The sequence below is a fragment of the Pelodiscus sinensis genome, chromosome 29 (genome assembly GCF_052426305.1).
Source record: "Pelodiscus sinensis isolate ZL-2025 chromosome 29, ASM5242630v1, whole genome shotgun sequence".
Lineage (NCBI taxonomy): Eukaryota > Metazoa > Chordata > Testudines > Trionychidae > Pelodiscus > Pelodiscus sinensis.
Window position 1 is genome coordinate 3678968 of NC_143080.1, and position 19040 is coordinate 3698007.

Consider the following 19040-nt stretch of genomic DNA (forward strand, 5'->3'; position numbering starts at 1 on the left):
GTATCTTGTAGTGTGGCCTCTTCTGGGGGGGATGCTGCAGCTTTGCTTAGGACACCCATGTGGAGGGGACGCCACGGCCCAGCAGGTGATGCAGTAGAACCCAAATGTTCCATGCGCATCTGCTAGGCACCGATCTCCACTTGGCCTCCGTGCTCCGGGGGGCTTGCGTGCTTGTCCCTTGGAAGGGAAAGGCAGGGACTCTTCCCTCTGGGGCGATGGCAGCCTCCCCTGCCAAGACTGGGCCTCGCTGATGGGGGGGAGGCTAGGACAGGCCGCTGACCCCGGCAGGCCTTTCTTGGTTTGGGATTTCAGCCCTCTCTGCCAAAGAACACACCTCAGCCCTCTGCCGTCCCACCCGGAGCCCTCCACTTGTATGCCAGCGACCTGTCTTCCCTGGGAATCTGTCCAGCTGTTGGGGGCGGAGGAGGAGGGAGCAGAGATGGCATTCCCACACATGCTGCCTTGTGTTCTCTCCCTGAGCCAAGGCCACTCACCTCCGGCTTTCTCGTTAAGGCTGAATTTATTGGTGCCTGTTACTGTGACTGATTCTCTCCCTGCCTTGTTCCAAGCTCCTGTGCTGACCTGCGTCTGGGGCCACGGTTCTAAGTCAGTAACTGCCCGCCTCTGGACTGGCGAAGGATTTAAAGGTCTGTTCCTGTTCAGCCAGTCTTTCTGTCTCCTGCTTACGCTCCAGGCAGGCATGCGGGGATGGAAAATCGAGGGAAAAGGTTCAAGTGCTCGTCTCTTCTTTTGTATAGTCCCGTCTGATCCGGGCGGATGGCTTCCCCGCGGACGTGGGCGCGCTCGTGGGCTTTCTAGTCCTGTGCAGGGTTCTAGATACCAACGTTGTACTGCATCCGTCCCCATGGATATAAAGCAGATGATTGTGGATTTTCAGGGCTCTCGCCATTTTAGGGCTGGCAGAATTGTGTGTGTGTGTGTGTGTGGTGTGTACACACAACACCGGACTTCTTGGTGCCCCGGCCTCTTGCGTTCATGAGCCCTCTTCTATGAGCCGTCTCTGAAATACACTGGGGTGGCTGCTGTTTGAATGTGCACGCGGCTGTCACACCGCTCAGACAGTCTTGTTTTTAAGAATGTTTTGAGATACAAGCAAACAAATTGGCTTTTGGGGGGGGGAGGGGTGATAGAACCTGTCTAGGGATATGAGCGGTTACCCGGTAAGTATCACCCTGACCAGGTGATGCTTGTTGGGTAGTGGTTAACCTGTGCCCAGGACAGCCCCGCCCCCGCCCAGGGTCCCCTGGAGGCAGAGGACTGCTCCAGCCACCCTAAGGCAGGAGCCGGGAGCCCCCCATCCCGATTAACTGGTGAACTAGTTAGGTTTAACCTGTTAACTGATTAAACAGGATTTTGACATCCCTAAACCTGACCGATCTGTGTAAATCGCACCCTTGAGTTCTATGCGTCCTGGTGGAGGAAGGCCCCTGAGTCTAACCAGAGCAGCATCCCCCCTCCCCAAATATCTCAGCTCCCTGAGGAGAATTTTAAATTCCATCACCAGGTAAAAGCTTTTTTTCTGTCTCCTGCTTGGCTTGTCAGCGCTGTGACCACAGTGGGAGCCTCTCACACCAACACCCCGAGGCTCGGCTTGGAGTCCTGGCTCTCTTGCATTAGCATGCCCAGCGCATCGGATGCAGTTACCATAGTAACCTAATGATTAGCTCTCAGCACTAGCAGATTGCATCGAGCTCCTGGGCCGTGACTGAACCAGAAATGCAGCTCGGCGCCATGCCGGGGCGGCGGGAGAAGAGTTGAAAAATTGCATTTTTCCCTTCATCAATCCCATCTCTCTTGCTGCAGTACAGCAGCCCCCCGAGTGAGCCCACATGCGGGACGGTCTCTCTTCTCTGGGGTCAGGGATGTCTGCCCTCCCTCCACATCTCCATGAGTCCTACAGGGAAGGGGATGCTTCCCACTCCGAAAGTGAAGCGTAGGCCCAGTCGAGCGCTTAGAAGCAGGGCTCCTGATCTCACACCCTTCACTAGGCAGGTGTGTCTGGTGCATACAAATATATCCTTTGATCTGGAGACAGTGAGGTCCCGTTTGGTGTCATGCGGGGGGGAGAGAAGAGGGGATCATTCAAGTTTTGGTATCCATTTCAACTGCAGTGCCAGACTGAGAGATGTGAAATCCCATTTAATCGGTTAACCAGTTAACCGTGACCCTTAACCAAAATAAGGCAGGGGGTGTTCAAGGCCGTCTGCACCCCTCTCCCCCGCCCACTCCAGCCTGCTGTGGACTGGGGCTGCCCCAGATGCCCACAGCGGGCTGGAAGCTGCTCCAGACCTCACTAGTTACCCAGAATCGGTCAGCATCACCTGTTCAGAGGGGTGCTAATTGCTTCACCATTCACACCCTGCTCGGACGTGCTCCGTCGGGGCAACCCAATGCCTTGCAGGTGGCTAGCGGTAAGTGGGGCCCGGTGGGCTTGAATCCTCTGGTTCTCACGCCCACCGACAGAGAACCCGGCTTGGCGGTGGCCTCCCAGAGAGGTCTAGGTTCTCAAACGGCCCTTTGTTACTGTTCCAAGGGAGTCGGCCTTGGGGAAAGTGTAGCTTGGCCTGGGAAGTTGTCTAGAATCTGCAGGGGGCTTCGGGTGGGGCCATGAGAGGAAAGGGCAGGAGAGCAAGGTTTGCTCCCCACCCACACCCCGTGCGTCCTCTCCTGCCCCAATAAACAGAGGCCAGGGGTGTTCCCACTGGCAGGCAGCATCTCAATGGCCCGCTTCTTCTTGAAATGCAGCCTTGTCGCTTCCAGTCAGAGACGCCAGATGAAACGAGGGCTCTGCTGCAGGCAGGGAAGCTTTCCAGGGACGAAACGAGGTGGGAGTGGGCAGGGGAGGAGGAAATGACTTAGTGTGGGGGCGGGGAGAGCCTCCCCATCCCTTCGGGGTATCGGAGATGCAGTGCCCTGCAATGCCAGGCAGCGCCGGAGTGGGCTTGCAGCCTGTTACGGAGGGGCCACCTCTCCTGCCTCTGCGCTGCGTGGGGGACGGTTGGTCCTGTCTCGGCTGTCCTCACTGGAGGAATCCGTGCCCTTCTCAACCAGCGCGTTGGAGCTGGGGCGCGATGGACGGCGGGGAACCATCGGGATACAGCCGTGCTCTCTGTAGCCTGGTTCCGTGTTCAATCTAAACCGCTTTAATAGGCGGCTCCAGGCTCGCTGCTTCTGCACCAGTCTCCCCTCATCTTCTCCCGACTTTCATGGTCCTTGGACGGGGTCTTGAGCTACCCCAGGGGCGGGTTGTAACCCGGCAGTGGTTTTCCAGGGTTAGTCCCCGGCGAGCTGCCGCCTATTTACCTGCGCCGCCGCAGGTCCAGCAGTTGCCGTTCCTGGACAATGGGTGTGGAGCGGGACACCGTTTTCCCACATCTCCCATTGGCCCAGAACAGCCATCTGTGGCCAACGGGAGCAAGGATTGCTGGTACCTATGGCCGTGCAGGTAAATAGACCCAGGAGCTAACCCTGCCAGACCAGACCGGTATTTGCTCATTGCTGCGCTCTACCCTTTCTTAAGCCACCTTAGAACTCTTCCCTCAGGGAAACCCTTCATCCACAAAGCGCAGGGAAGTTGTCTAGACGCTGTTAACAGCATCCAAAGATGGGCCGAGATCTGTGCCAGCAAAAGCGAGCTCTCCCCACAAGACTAATGACCAGTGTGCCCTGTAAGCTGAGTGCTTGGGCGGCCACCCAGGAAAGAGTCCAATGCCGCCCCGCTCATTAGCAGAACGCCCCCATAGCTGGCAGCATGTGTTCCTACTGGTGGTGCACAACTGCGCATGCCTTGGTGCACATAAAATTTGTTCCACATGGATGGAAAAAATTCGAGGCAGCCTTGCTCCCGACCAGTGGATTTTTGGAGAGGAAAAGGAAAGTACTTTGAACAAACCTTGTAATTCTGCCTTGGGCGAGCGTAGATGTTGGGGGGGGGGGGGCGGCTAAAACGGCAGCTGTTTAGCCACATTGCGGGTCCTGCTGGCTAGAATTGATGACCAGACTTTGAAACAGGTGGCCAGCTCTCTTTCAAGTGGCCAGTGTGGCGGGCAGGGCGGTGCCCAGCCGCTCCCCCTGGCTCTGGCAGGGAGCTGAGCCACCCGGGCCGGGTTAGTCACTGGACAGCCCTCTGCTCCTGTGTTCGGTGTGGGTACGGAGTTGCATCTGTAGGGTTCCGTAGCTTGCGCTGAGATGTGGGGCCCAGCGGGGGTCATCTCAATCCGCGCTCATCAGATTAATCTGAATTGGAATTCTAAAAAAACCCCCAACCAAACGTGGTTTAAGCCGTGAGTGGTCTGTCGCTGCTGCAAAACTGGCTCCCACCCGCTTCTAAATCTCTCCTTTCGCCAGACTTCTGGTGGGGGCCACGCAGGGATGAGCAGGTTTATCCTGTCTGGCTGTGTCTCCGCTCCACACCCCGGTGTGCGTGTGTGTGTGTGTGTGTCAGTCTCCCCAACTGCCTGCCAGTTTCCGGCTCCTGCAACTACACATTGCTGAAGGTGGGAGCAGATTCGCCCCCACCCCCCCGGACTAGACAGCTGTGTCCCCTGCCCTAGCCAGGACGCAGCCTGTTTGTAACATCCCTTGCTGCTAGGAATTTGTGCAGGCAAGGCAGGGGGTGGGGAACGGAAGGGCCTGCCCGCTGCCACCCTCCTCTGGTTGGGGGAGGGGGATCGTGCTCACGCTGCAGGATTGGGGGAGGGGAGACGGCGGCATGCTGTGGCTGCTCTCCTTCTAGAAAGGGGTTTGGGCTTTTTTTTTGCTAAGTACTGAGGCAGGGGCCTATTTTTAGCCTTGAATTTCCTGCACGGCTGCTTTGCTCACAGGTAGGGGTTGTTGCAGGAAGAGGAGCCGGGGCCTGCGGCCGGGTGCTTGCTGTCCTGCACCAGGCCGGAGCTGTGCAGAAGCAGCAGCTGGCAGCTAGGACGCCGCTGCCCGACTGTGTGGCTCACCCCTAAGACTGACTTGTTCCACTGAGTCACAGTTGGCCCATTTGGGGTAGAGGTGTGAACGGGGGAGGTGTTGTGCATAGAGCCTTGCTCGTGCTCTGAGTCCCCTGCCTGTCACTTCAGCCCCCTCCCCTCCCCCCTGCGTATTTACAGATGACACCAGTCTACGTGACAGGTGAAAACAGGCTTTCCTGCCCCCCCAAACCAGTGTTTTAAGTGTAGGTGGGATTCTGGGTATCCTCTTAAAGGGATACTTAGACTCTCCAGGGTCTTAATTCAGTTCTGTGGGGACCTAAATGTGGCCCAAATGTTTGCTTTCCTTGTGGAAGGGGTCACACACCCTAGCCCCAGACCTGGCTGGCTATAGTGCAGGGCAGGGATGGGCAACCACAAATAGTGGAGAGGGGGCGCATGAGTGGTCCTCCTTCACCTCCGTGGGCCGCTGCAGCTCGGGGCCCCCTGGGGTTCCACCTGCAGGCCCCTGGTCTGCCGTCTCCCCCACACCTCTCCAGAACCCCACACTTACCTGCTCCTAACCCCTCCCTCCCAGAGCTGGAATGCTGCAAACAGCTGATTTGCTGCCTTCAGCTGGTGGGGGTGAGGGGGGCAGGAGGCAGGGATGGGGAAGTGCTGGGAGGGAGGGGGAGGCATAGGGACTGCAGGCCTCCAATGCCCTGGTGTGTGAGAGGCGCTTGGGGAGGGGGCAGCCAGGGGGTCTGTGGGCCAATGGTGGAGTCCCAGTGGGCCCCATGCAGCCCAGGGACAGTAGGTTGCCCACCACTGGTGTAGGGCATTTTGGCTAGAGGCTACGGAAACAGGCCTGCATTCAGTGCTATGCCAGACTTGCTTTCTTTCCCTTCCCTGGATTGGGAATGTCCTGATTTCAAGGAAAAGGCTTAAAATTCCAAAAGGAACCTTAGAGAAAGACCACCTACTCCTTCCTGCTTGGGTCTTCCTTCAGCGACGGCAGCCTGTTCTCCGAACAGAGCCGGAGTGGGCTGGTGAGACACAGTGCCCTCCTTTCCGGTGCTAACGCGCCGTGGAGGAGTGGAGTGTTTCACATAATAAACACAGGCAGCTGGCTGGCATCTCAATGCTGTGGCTTTTCAGGAGAGTTTAGCAATTTCTTCCATCCCAAGCTAGGAAGGTGAAAGTGACCCCCCGGGGGGCAGCAGCAAAACAGGAGTTTGCAAAGAACTTGCTGGAGGTCTCTGCTTCATTCATGGGTTTCAGAGCATGTTACCTTGTGGGAGCGTAAGGTGGGGTTTCAACCCTCCACCTCCACTGGCCTCGCTGCAACAGGAAGTGGCTTTCCCCGGCTTCCTGCGCCTTGCTCTACCATCCAACCCAGGAGCCCTCCTACTCGACTGCATGGCGGCAGCTCTTTCAATCTGTTGCCTGGTCACTTGCCTTGGGCTTTGACGGCGGGTGAAGTTCCAGCTGGGGAAGCCCCGCCCCTTCCACCTAAGGCCCCGCCCCTGGTACCAAGGCCCCACCCATGTCCAGCTTGATCCTTCCTGGCCACCTGGAGGGCTGGAGCTGCCGGGCTGAAGCCTGGGCCCTGGCTCCAGCCTCACGCCGGGGGTGTGTAGGCAATTTTGGGAAGGCTATGCCTTCCCTTGCCTATGTTACCGGCTGTCCATTAGGACCTGCTCGCTGGTGCCATCCCACAAAGCAGTTACACCAGGTCTAAGGCTTGAATTTCCCTTGCACGTCTTCCCGGGCAGTTTGGGGCATGAGTAGTTAAGACTGCAGGTGACCTCAAGCTGCCTTGAAATTGGAAGAAACAACTTTCCTGGCACTTCCTTCTCCTGGGCCTTGGTGTTCCCCAGGTTGGAGGCAAGGAAACGAGCGCGGCTACACGGGGCACGGGGTTCGAACCGGTGGGGTTTTAAAAATGGCGGCGCCCCGCTTATGCAAATGAAGCCCGGGAAATTCAAATCCCGGGATTCTTTTGCAAGTGCGGTATGCCTTCCTTACCCTCCTAGTTCGAAGTAGGTGGGTAGTGTAGACATACCCAGAGAGAGCACCATGTAGAGCCCGGAGTCAGCTGGGACCACCTGATCCCAGGTTCCACGCAGCACTGCCACTTTGAAACGCCACGTGCAGCCTGGAGACACAACAGCTGGTCCCGGGCTGCAGGCGGCATTTCAAAGCGGCAGCGCCGTGTGGAGCCCGGGGTCTGGCCCCAGGCTCCAAGCAGCGCTGCTGCCTTGAAGTACCCCCTTTTCATACCCTCCCTTGCTGCCTCTATTTGATAGAGGCAGCAAGGGGGGGGGGGGGAGAAGCGACTGGTCGACTAGTCCTTCACACCCCTACCTTGACTCCCTCGGTAAAGAGGGCTGTGCAAACTCTCTCCTGCTCTAGACGGAGAGTCTCCATCTCACTTACCAACCTCCTCTTGTCTTCCAGCTGCAGGATCCAGCCTTTGCTACGTGTACTCAGGTGCCTCTAACTGTTGATTTGTGTTGCCTACAGCAATGGCTGCATGCGATGTTCTCATGCTTCTACATCAGGGGTGGGAAACCTCAGGCCCCGGGGCTGGATCTGGCCCCTGAATCTCGGGGCTTCTCATCAGCATTGGGGAGCACGTGCTGGCACTCCAGACCCCCCCGCTCTTCCCCATGGGGTTGGAGCACACACAATCTACTAGCCTGGCCCCCCCAGGCTCTGGGTGCAAGGGGAATGGGAGTTGGGGACTTCCTTAGTGAGGTGTATTTTTTTGCGCTTCTCACTTGTGTGCAGCCCCCGACTGATTTTTTTTTCTGTGGGTCAGTGGCTCCCGACCCCAAAAAGGTTCCCTGCTCCGATCTACGTGGCACTTGGGGACATAGCGATTGGCGTGCTGCCAAACGTGGGTGGCATTCTGTGGCTGTACAGAACCCCCTGGGTGTGTGAGTTCCTGGGACTCCTCTAAACCAGTGGTAATGCTAATGCTGCCCCAGAATAGCTGAGCAGCACAAGCCGCAGGGAGGATGCGGCCAAATGGCTTTATTGCTGTACCGATAAGCAGTGTTCCCCTAGGGGTCTTAAAGTTAGATTAACGAATCGAAAAGTTGATGGGATTTCCATCGTCGATTTAATTAGTCTCTAAGGGCGTCTCCGCCTTTGAACTGTACCAGGGCTCTTGCTACAGTTCAAAAGCAGAAGCCCTACTGATCCCATGCTCCCTGCCGTGCCTCAGCCTTTGAAATGTACAGGGCTCTAGATTTCAAAAGGGAACCCCCCCCCCCCCCCCCGCTTCCTTTTGAAAAGGGAGTCCCCTGCTGGCTGCCCAGCTTCTGCTTTTGAAATGTACAAGAGCTCCAGTGTACAAAAGCAGAATCACAGCAGAAGTGGCGCAAGGAGACTGCTTCAGTCCCTGCTTGCACTGATTTCCACTGTGCCTCTATCCCCCCCTGCGGAGACAGTGCTGGGGGGAATCGGCTTTTAAGATGGCTCCCCCTTAGCACGGGCTCCTGCTTCCCCCTCCCTCCGCTGCCTCTCTCTGATAGAGGCAGCAGGGTGGAGGCAGAGGGGGAAAGTGACTAGTCACATCACTAGTCAACTAGTCTCTTACATCCCTAGTTCCCTCTAAGCTGGGCGCTCGTGCAGCCGCTCAGATATTCCAGTGCTGCCTATCTGATGAGCAGAGCGCCCACAGCTAGGTTTTGCACATTCACACCTGCCTCAGCTCATACTCCACACAGGGATGGGGAAGATTAGCGGGAGCAGTGCTGGTTAGCTATACTGGAAGGAGACCCCTTTGTACCAGTAGGACTGCGTCGGCACCAGCTGACTAATGTTTCTACCTGCTGGAATTAAAAAAACAAAACAAAACTTTTTTGTTGCACTCCCTTCGTTGAAACAGCGAAGCCGGCACAACAGTCTGCGTAGACCGGTCCTTGCAGCCACTGCCGCGAAGGCCATGGCACTCAGGAATGCTGTTTCTTGTACAATTGCAGGGTGTCAGGACGGCGTGCTGGGCTGGTCCCAGAAATCTGCCCCTTTCTTCTTCCTCTCCGAACAGGAGGGGTACTGAAGGGTTTCCTCTGAATAGTTAAACGCTCTTTGCTTGTAAGCGAGCTCCGTTAGCAGCCTTTGCTGGGAGGCCCTCTGGCCACTCCGCTGCTCCTGCTGCCTTTCGCAGTACTCTGCAGCCGGACTCGCAGCCGGGGAACTGTCCTGGAACTAAAGGCCTTTGGGCTCTAGGAGCCTGTGCAATCCTTGGTGAGTTCCAGGCTGAAACAAAGACCTGAACTGGAGGGGTGGGGTTAGGAGTGGGGCTGACGTGTCCCTGGGGCAGGTCCATCCAGGCGGCCCCGTGCGTGGGCTCTGTTCCGCGTGTCCAGGCGTTGGGTTGGTAACGGCTCTTGCTTCTCCTCCCAGACACTACCCGAAGCAGTCCTTCACCATGGTGGCCGACACTCCGGAGAACCTGCGTCTAAAGCAGCAGAGCGAGCTGCAGAGCCAGGTAAGACGCTGCCCAAGGCTTCCCCGCCCCTTGGCCAGGCTCGCCAATTGCTCTGGGCTCTGCCCCTCCGTCTCTAGCTTATTCCGAAGGAGGCGAGCCAAGCTCGGGGGTGGGTCTCAAAATACTGCCTGGGTCTGAAAGCCTGGCCAGTCCTCTGACCAGCCTGGCCCCACTACCTCGGCTCTGGTGAGCCGAGCTGCCTTGGTGTTCTCCCGTCTGGTTTTTCTGCTCTCCAGTCCCAAACCAGCATCCCCCGCTCTTGGTTAGACCAGAAGCCTGATGTACAGCTGTTGCCCCTGGACATGTCACTGCAGAGGCAGAAACAAACAGAGGGGAGCAAAGAGATGGGTCCGGTGAAAGTCTCCAGGAGGGCGAGGGGGGGGGGGGCGGCGACAAATCACTGCGCTTGTGTGGCCACGTCTGGACATCCCCCTCCCAGAGATGGAACCGGGTCTGCAAAGCTCCCGGCTGCTAGGCAGAGCTCTGAGCTGGCTCTGGCGGCACAGTGGGGATGGGTTTTGGCTGTCGAGCCATGAAGCGCTTGAGGCGGACCAAGAAGGTCTCTTCCTTCCCCGGAGCCGCACTTCGCTCTCGATCTGCCAGAGTTCCCTTGAAACGGGGCGTCGCTTCTTTGGCAAGCGCCGGGCGTGTGAATTCTCAGGATCCCTCGGCTGGGCTGAGGTTTGAGGGGAGGGAGCGGGGCCGTGGGGAGGGAGTTGAAGCCGGACGTGAGCTCAAGGCCTGGATCTCATGGCTGCTTAGAGAACTCTCTGGTTGTCCTTGATTGGGAGGGAGGAACGCAGAGGAGTGACCCGAATACTCTGCCAGGGCTGGAAAAGGCGTCCAGGAACAATTTTTGCTTGTCACTGGTTGCATGAGAACACAGGATGTGGCAATTGTGCTGAGAATCTAGTTTTATTTCTCCCCCCTCCCCCCCAGTGAAAAGGGCCTGCTTTTATGGGACTCACCAAAGCAAGCTGTCCTGGCTTTTGCAAGGCACCCCTGGGCTTGGAAAGCCCCAGGCACATGGTGCCCTCCCTCACCCCATGGGACTAGCCAGGGTGCTGATCCCAGGGTGAGCAGGCCTCATTCCGGACCAGTGTGTCCCCCTCTCCACTGTGCTGGGAAGAGCATGGGGACCGTCCTTTCCTCTCCCCCATGAACGGAGACGTGCCAGGGCGAAAGGGCAGATGCTGGCTGCTGGGCTCTCTCCTGGGAGGGGCCCTGCAGCTCTTGTTTTGAAACAGCTGCTTTTGTAAGGTCCCTTCCTTGCTGCATGTTTCTCAACAGCCCCGCCTTGCACCAAGGCAGCTGCCTGAGCCGACAGGGCTGCCCTGGAACCATCGGGGAGGCAGGTGCTGCCTCTGCAGGGTCCCAGGCCGGATAGCTTGGCACTGAGAGCCCAAGAGCCGGGCTACATTAGAGACCCGCCCGGGGCTGTATTTCAGCAGATCCCCATGGGGCACAAAGGCTGTTCAGGACCCTTGTGCAGCTGGTGTCTCCGCAGCTCCCCACTTAGAGCAGGGATGGGCAATTTTTAATTGGGGGGGGGAGGACTCCAAGAATTGGTCAAGGGCCAGGGTCTTTCATGATTGTGATGGAGGAGGGGCAGGGTGTGGGGATGCTCAGGGTAAAAGATTGGGGTTCAGGAGGGAAGTGGGGGGGTCTGGAAGGGAATGTGAGCGGGGGCAGTCGATTGGGATTTGTCCATAACATTTTAAAAACCGATCTCATCTAGGATGTTTGTTAGTAACCGGCGGGCACCGCGGTGGCACGGTATCCGGGCGGTGATGGGCCATTCTTGATGCCAATGCTCTGAATACCGGGGGCAACTTTTTGGACCCAGCCACTGGAGGGGCTGGCTATGTACCTCTAGGTTTAAACCCCCCCCCCCCGGTTCATAAATCCAAATTTTTCCATTTCAGATGGGCTGAGACCAATGGTTCCGCTAATTTTTTTTCCGTCCATGGGCGGAATAAATTTTACGTGCACTGACACACGTGCGGATGTGCACCACCAGTAGACACACATGCTGGTGCCTGTGGGCACTCTGCTCATCAGCTGGGCAGGTCCTGAATCTCTCCTGGGTGGCTGCCCCAGCGCGCAGCTTACAGGGAACGCTGCCTGAGACTCTACCGGGAAATCTCCATGCCGGTTTATGGGGGAGGTGGGAGGCCTTAATGAGGAACTTTTTCCTTGTGTACATAGGAAGGATCCTACAACTCTCCTCCCAGGAATCTCCTAGTCTCCTGGCTAGCGGCTGCCCTCCAACCCAGAGGGGGCTGTTTTGCCAGGCTGTGGACATAGCTAAACATCTTAAGGACCCCTGGAGTGAATTGTGCCGTGGCAATGTCAGAGGCTGTTTTTTTTCCTTTCTCTTCCCCACCCCCTTGCCACATAGCAAAGCTGTGCTCCTGGCAGCGTGTGGCAGGCACGCTGGGTGCCAGATTCTCTGGCATGTTGCTTCTCCCGCTGAAGGGCTGGGGCCCGGGATATTTGTTTTCACTTCTCTAGGAGGCTAGAACAGGAAGCTAGCTCGTGCCACTTCCTCCAAACTGTATGCTCTGAGGAGTCTGTTTGGGCCCAGATAGCTAGGCCCAGGAGAGAGTAAAGGGTCAATGCCCCACGCAGTCGTAGCTGCAGAGGGCGTCCCTACTAGAGCAGCATCCCCCTCTCCCATGGTACTGGGAGGCTCAGAAACCACTCCCTGCCCCAGGGACGTGTGCCGGGCACTGTTCCCTGTTGGCTGAGTGATTGGGCGGCCACCCAGGACTGATTAGCAGAGCCCCCACAGCCAGCAGTGTGTGTTTCTGTGGGTGGTTCACAAGCCTCAGTGCGTATAACACAACTTATTCCACACATAGTTGGGAAAATGTAGAGGGAACACTGGTGCAGGGCCCATTGTGAGAAGGCTTGCTGCTCAGCTGAGTTAGAATAGGCCCGTTGGTGCAGCAGTTTCCATGTTAATCCTCTGGCAAATAGCAATCTCTCTAAGGCTCTGCTTCTCCTACCCAGAAGTGCCACCTCCAGGGTAGGAGGAGGCAGCCGTGGGCAGCACTGAGCAATGCTTCTTGACAGGAAACAGAGTCCGGTGGAAATGGCCCAGGCCGAGCTGAGCAAGGAAGGTTGGTCCAGTGGCTGGGGTATCCCTTTAGCACTTGGAGCCCTGGGTTTGGTTCCCTGTGATGCCAGAGTCTGTGCAACCTCCGGCATCTGTTCTGTGCCTCAGTTGCCCCTCTGCTCAGGGCTGCCGGGGAGGGAGGCCTCAGACATATCTTGGATGAAGAGGGTGGCTCCCTCGCAGCTACCCAGGAGAGATTCAGTTGCCGCTCGGCTGATTAGTAGAGCACCCACAGCCGCCAGGAGCGGTTTCTTCTGATGGTGCACCTGACAAAATGTATTCCGCACGTGGATGGAAAACACTGGAGGGAACATTGCTCCCTCGGTTCTGTGGGATCATGAAGCAATTTTTAGAACGCGTGTCCACGATGAAGTGCCCGCTTGGGGGGGTGCCCAGTGTAAGATGTCTGGCCAGGGGTGTATCTTGGCTAATCACAAAATCACTGGTCACTTCTGAAATCCTCTTGCATAAGCCTGCGCCTCCGAGCAAGGAAAACCCTGCCCCCTTCCTCTGACTCAGAGTCGAAAGGTGCCCATCTGCTGAATCCCTTCCCGCTGGCTTTTCAGAGGCCTCCCCCCACTTAAGATCCTGCCCCACAGTGAGTGGTGCTAGTATCTACCCCATACGTTTGCCCAAACTGTCCCCTGTCCTGCCTTGGGCAGGGCACCGCTCTCCCTGGAATAGGAAGTTCCTCCAGCTTGGAGAAAGGTGGCAGGGCGGATGCGCCGAACGCCCTCTCTCCAGCCTTGTTTACATGCTGCCTATGGCTGCAGGCTCAGGGAGCTGCCTGCGGAACAATGGGATTGGCTCCTGGCTGTCTCTCACGCCCTGCTCAGGTGGGCAGAGAATCGATTTCTGCTGCCACCGCCCCCTGTGGAACGGCAGGGATGTCACCGTTCAGTCGACTTGACATCTGGCCTTCTCAGTTAATCCTATTAACTTCACGCAGTCACCCCCCCCCGCCCCTTGCTGCCTCTGTATCAGAGGCAGCAGGGGGGCGATGTGGGAGCGGGCACATGCGGGGAGTCAGCTTTTAAGCTGGCTCTCTGTCCATGCCAGCTTCCGCGGAGCCGCATCCCCCAGGGACAGCGGGGGTGGGCAGGCAGAAGCCAGTGCTCGCAGGGAGCTGGTTTGAAGCTGGCTCCCCCCCCGGTTACACATTGACACAACTACCCGGCTGTTAATATCCTTAGTGAATGGCCTTGCTAGTGACCACTCACAGACAGATGCTGTTGGTCTGATGGAGCCAGACTGGGCTTGGCGTTGTGCTGCGGGGAGGCTGTGCCCAGAGGAGATGCTGAAGAGGAATCAGTCACTTTCCCCTGTCTCTGTTGGAGAGAAGGGATCAGGGGCATGTTCGGGTGGGAAATGGACAGGGCAGAAGCATATGACGGGCTCCTCCAGCCGAGCAGATCTGTGTTCACACGAGAATCACGGACAGCCTTCCGAGAGGGATTTTTTTAACCCATTCTGCCTGGAGCATCTCAGCCAGGCCCAAGCGACTTACAGGCTCTGACTTCTGAGCCTGAGGGAGGAGAGGCTGCTGCTGGATGCTGGCAGAACTAACCACAAGGGAACTTGAGGCAGCTGGAAGAGGAAGAGAGGGGAGGGGAGCAAAGAAAACTCCCAGAGTGAAATGCCCCTGCCCTGCAGGGAGGATAAATCTCAAACATGCGTAAGATAAGATCCTAATTCCTCGCATCTTCCCTCTGCCTGTGTTCTGCTTACAAAGGGAGTCTCCTCTTTTCCAAGCACCAAATCAGAGCTCTCTAGTTAGTGCAGCTCCCTTTATCTACACTGACCGTGGCCTCCAAGTCTGAGAGCTGCCAGATCTGCCCAGCGCTGAGCAAACCTTGCACCGCCTAGAACCTGGTGCCTGGCGTCCGGTGGGGCAAAATCTGGGAGGCCGACACTGGGCAAAACCTGGCTCCAGCTGGCGTAAGGGCGCTCGTAGGGCGGTGGTGACGCGAGGAGGTTTGCTAGGGCAAAAACATCACTTTTAAAAAAGGTCCCAGCCCAAGCTGGCCACTCGGCACCTGCAGCTTTTTTCAGCTCCCTCTCCCGGCTCCTAGAGGGCGTGGCGGAGCGCCGCTGGCAGAGACTGGGAAGCACCGTCTCTCTGCTGTGGGTTTTCAAACTGGAGGTGTGTAGCGGGGAAGTGCTAATTGCCAGGTTCTAATTCTGGCTCTAACTTCCTGTACCCGGGTGTTGTTTTGGGGGGGGTGGGGGTGGCCTCCGGCCCATCGGTTCTCATGCTGCAGTAGTGCATGGTAGTGCTAACAGGAGTGACTTCCCATGTCTGGAGGTGGATGGCCGGTTTCTAGTCCCCCAAACCAGCACTCTGAGTAGAAACCCCGGCTAGTCCCAGTGGGAACTTTCCTGTGGCCAGGGGAGCTGCGACCGAGCTGTGCACCCTGCTGTTACCAGTTGCTACAATCTCCCTCCCGGCTCTGGGTTTCTATTTATGTTGGCCTAGAAGGCGCCTCTTGGGCGGGTCGCTCTCGGAAGCCCATGATTATCGCTCCTGCAGCTAAACGAGGCCCGCAGAGTGACAACTTTCACGCCTCTGCGCCCGGCCTGCTGCCCACCCGGGCCAGAAAAATCACAGGGTGTCCAGCCCGTGGCTTCCCTCCCACACACTCAAAATTGGTACCTTGGGGGAAATAGTTGGATGCCGCCTTTCCTGTTTGGATGCTGCCGTTCCTGTCCCGGAGTGGCATTGACCTTGCTCCATGTGCCCCTTTCTGAGACGAGCTTCGGTCTCGTTGAGAGTCCGTTCAGCTCAGAGACGTTCAGACACCAGCTCGTTGCTGGACGTGAGGGCTCACTGCTGGGGTGGGGTAAAGCAAAGGGGCCTTTCCTCTGTGTCCGCCTTTAGGCAGTTGGTGGGGTACATGGGTACCGTGTTATGGCCGGGGATGTGATTAGGGTTAAACGGTGAACAGCTGAGCCTGGGCCTATTGGTGAACCTTCACGGTTACACTCACAAGCCGGCTTCTTGTTCCCACGAGCTCCCCCATCCCCACCCGTGTGTAACCGCTGAAATTGTCAGTCCTTGCTAACTTACAAAAAAATAAAAATCCCTCCTTATGGCAGTTTGCAGATCTGCCGCCTGCTTCAAGAACGTGGGAGTCTTCTCTCCTGAATGAACTGGTTTCCCTGTGAATGGTGTGTGGGGTGGGGGAGATTCGAACTGGATGGGATGCTACATCCCGCTTGCCACTCGCCTCCAGCTGCTGGAGGGCAGCAGGGAGACCCGGCCAGCTGCACAGAGAGCCAGGGCTTGACTCGCAAATGGTCAGGAGACTTGGTGGAGGGGAGATCAAGATCCAACAGGGAGGCAGCCTCTCTCCCAGGGCGGAGCATTGTCTCGGCCGGTGGGTCTCCAGCTTTTCCACGGCCCAGGGGAAAGTGGCTGCGGGTCTTGCCGGCCCGCCTGCCAGTCTCTCCGAAGGGTAGTTGCGCCGTTCGCTAACAGGGCTCGAGAAAAGAAACCGTGCGAGTAAAAGGGCACAGGTCGTGTTTTCACATCAGTAGGGCTCTCTCCCCTGCTACAGAGCTGAGGCCGGGAAGGAGGTGGTCTTCCCCCAGAGCCAGCGCTGCGGCTGTAGGCAGCGCTCGCCTTTTTCTCTGGCCACCGCAGCCCTGCGTGTCCCAAATCCCACCCCACTGCCTCCTCACCTCCCCCCGTCTTCCCTCCTAAGCCACCACCTCCCCATACAGGTGACGGCCCAGGGTCCAGCCACCCAGTTAGTGAAGACAAGCCTGCCAGCCACTCCTTAGTTGGGCAGCCTGTCCCGCCCGGGTGCAGAGCACCTGAATGCAGCTGGGAGCCCCGCGACCCACCGTTTGAGAGCCTGGGGGGTGGCTGAGGGTCAGATCTCCTGGTTCTGTGTCTGGCATTGTCACTAACTTCTGGGGTGGGCGTGGCAGTCACTCCCCCTCTGTTCCTGCATCTGCATTAACTATGCAAACAATACGCACCTTGCGGGGGGGGTGTGGAGACCTCAGGCCAGCGCTGCTGACGGGGCGCAGGGAGCTGTTGCCTCGGGTTCTGGCAATTTAAAAGGGACGGGGGGCTCCAGGCCCTTTAAATGGCCACCGAAGTCTGGCATGGTGCTAATCCGGGCGTGGCACTGTCCAGGTGGCACCGAAGCCTGGCTATCCCTAGCTCCGCCCCTTCTTCCTGAGGCCCTGCCCCTTTTGGGGCGGAGCCAAGCGTGCGCACACGCGCGCACACACACACAGAGCCCAGGGCCCTGGGAAGTTAGCCAGTTTCTAGGCAAGCTGGAAATCCCAGGCTGAGGGCTTTCCTTAGCTCTTCTCCATGGTGGTGCTTTCCTGGGCACTGTCTCTAAAGCAGGGGTGGGGAACCTATGACCCAGGGGCCAGATGCAGCCCCCGGCTTGCCAGGGCCCAGCCCCTGAGGTTGGGGAGCCTGCGCTGGGCTGCAGCTCCCTGCTGCCCCACCATGGGGCTGGCACACACAGTCTACTAGCCTGGTCCCCCCTAGGCTCTGGGGTGCGAGGGGAATGTGGGGAGTTTCTGTCTGTCAGGGGCACGGCAGTGAGGATCTGGGAGGGGGGGAGGGTGGTTCCTTCTCCCTGCCCTTGCTCTACAGGCAGGGGACTGAAGGGCATTCCTGCTGCGGGGAGGAGTGGAGCCGGCCTGTGGGTCAGAGGGCCTGGGCTTGCCCCCAGGGTGCAAGCTGCCCTTCCCCACGCACGCCCGGTGCAGTGTAGTGCATGGGAAAGCGGTCTGCCGCCTGACTCCGTCTGGCCTTCCGCAGGCAGCAGCCGGCTCCCGCCGAGTGCCCATATAAGGGCAGAAAGAGCTGAAAGGCTGCCTTGTGTGAGCACTTCCTCTCTGCGCCTTGCTTAACCCTCTGTGCGGCCTCCGCAGAAGCTGCTTTTCCGACACCCGGCCCGAGGCTCGCCGCAGCTTGGCTGCCGGGGCCACTCGTGGGAGCCCCCGGCAGGGGCACGGCCCCCCAGGACCCCTGCCAAATTGTTAATGGCTCAATGGGGCGCCCCTTCCCTGTTCCCCCTTGCTGCTGCACCCCCTTCCCCGTGGCTGTGCATGGAATACACTCCCGCTCTCGTCCCCCTCCGGCTTGGGTAACGTAAGGCCGTGCCAGGCCTGGTGTCTGTATCCTAGCTGGCTCCGCCATGCCCGGGTCTCCTCTCTCCACCCCTCCCGGCGCTCGCCCCGAGCATGGGAATCTCCCAGGTCCTGGAAGGTTGATTGTGCCGGGACCATGGGGCGTCAGGGCCGGACTCCCCTGTTCTGCGAAGTCCTGAGAGAGCCCCACGCCCCTTCTCCGGCACTGCAGGGCATCGTCGGCGCCCCACGGCCCGTGGCTCACTCGGAGTCATGTGGCTGCGCGCTCCTGCCCTGTGAGCCGGTGCTCCTGAGTTCGCAGTGTGAGCGGGTGGGGCCGGAACAATTTTTCTAGTGCAGGGGGGTGCTGAGAACCACTGAACCAAACTGTAAACCTGGGGTGGGGAACGGAAGGCCTGGATGCGGCCCCCAAAGCTTGGGACCCCCCCTCAGCATTGGGGCGGGAGCACACAAAATCTACCAGCCTGGGCCCCCCAAGGCTCTGGTGTGCGAGGGGAATAGGGGGAGGGGCTTTCTCCTTCTCAGTCGCGGGTCACGTCCATGCGGGTTTGGGGTTTTTTCTGTGGGTCAGTGACCCCCGACCCTGTATATAATGCAGCAGTTCTCAAACTTTTTGGCCATGGCCCCCTTCCACTCAGCGCAGACCTTTCCGCAGACCACCAGCCAATCACCGGTTGTGACAAGATAGGTGCAGGAGGGAGTGGTGCTGTGAGGTGTGGGAGGGGGTGTAGGATGCAGGGGCAGGCTGGGGGGGGGTGCTGGGAAGGAGGGACCCCCCAAGCCTGTGGCCCACTGCAAGACGGGGTTCTGCTCCCTGAAAGCAGAATGGAAGCCTCTGGGGGGGGGGGGCTGGTGTGTGGAGCAAGTGCTCCATGGGGGGAGGAGGGCGGGTGAAACCAGACCTGGAACGCAATGCAAAACGTGTGGATTGGGAGCAGCTTCCGGCTTGGCCTCCGACTTCAAGGCACGTGCGCAAAGGCAGGCCACGCCCAGAGTCTCGCACACGCTGCTTTGTCAAATTAAACTGCTGGTCGCTCCCGGCCCTTGGAGCTGTTGCCTCTTTCAGTGCCGGTTCGGGCAGGTCCTGGGGCCGCCCGGTTGGACTCCTCAGGAGAGGCCGTCAGTACCAGGCCTGGCCTCGGAATCTAGAAAACGCCAAGTCTGATGTAAGCCAGTGGCCAATGAAGCCGGCTTCCTAGACCTGCTTGTTTGACTTTCAAACCAACGCCTTTGTGCTTTCTCCTCCCTCCTGCTTGGGAGGAGCCTGAGAAACCCTCCCCACAGCAGCCTCCTTAGCCTCCGCTTCTCTTGCACGCGAAGCGGCTGTGTCGTGCACCGCTGCACTGTGCTGCGCTTTGGTGTATACAGCATGGAGTGC

General features: G+C 58.4%; 1 protein-coding gene across 1 annotated transcript in view; it reads left to right on the plus strand.

The window, feature by feature from the left end:
* Nucleotides 1–19040, plus strand: part of LASP1 (LIM and SH3 protein 1) — a 62906-nt gene that overhangs the window by 26617 nt on the left and 17249 nt on the right. The window contains exon 3 of the mRNA XM_075911465.2: nucleotides 9336–9420. Within this exon, the coding sequence (XP_075767580.1) occupies nucleotides 9336–9420 (85 nt within the window). The remainder of the gene's footprint in view (nucleotides 1–9335; nucleotides 9421–19040) is intronic.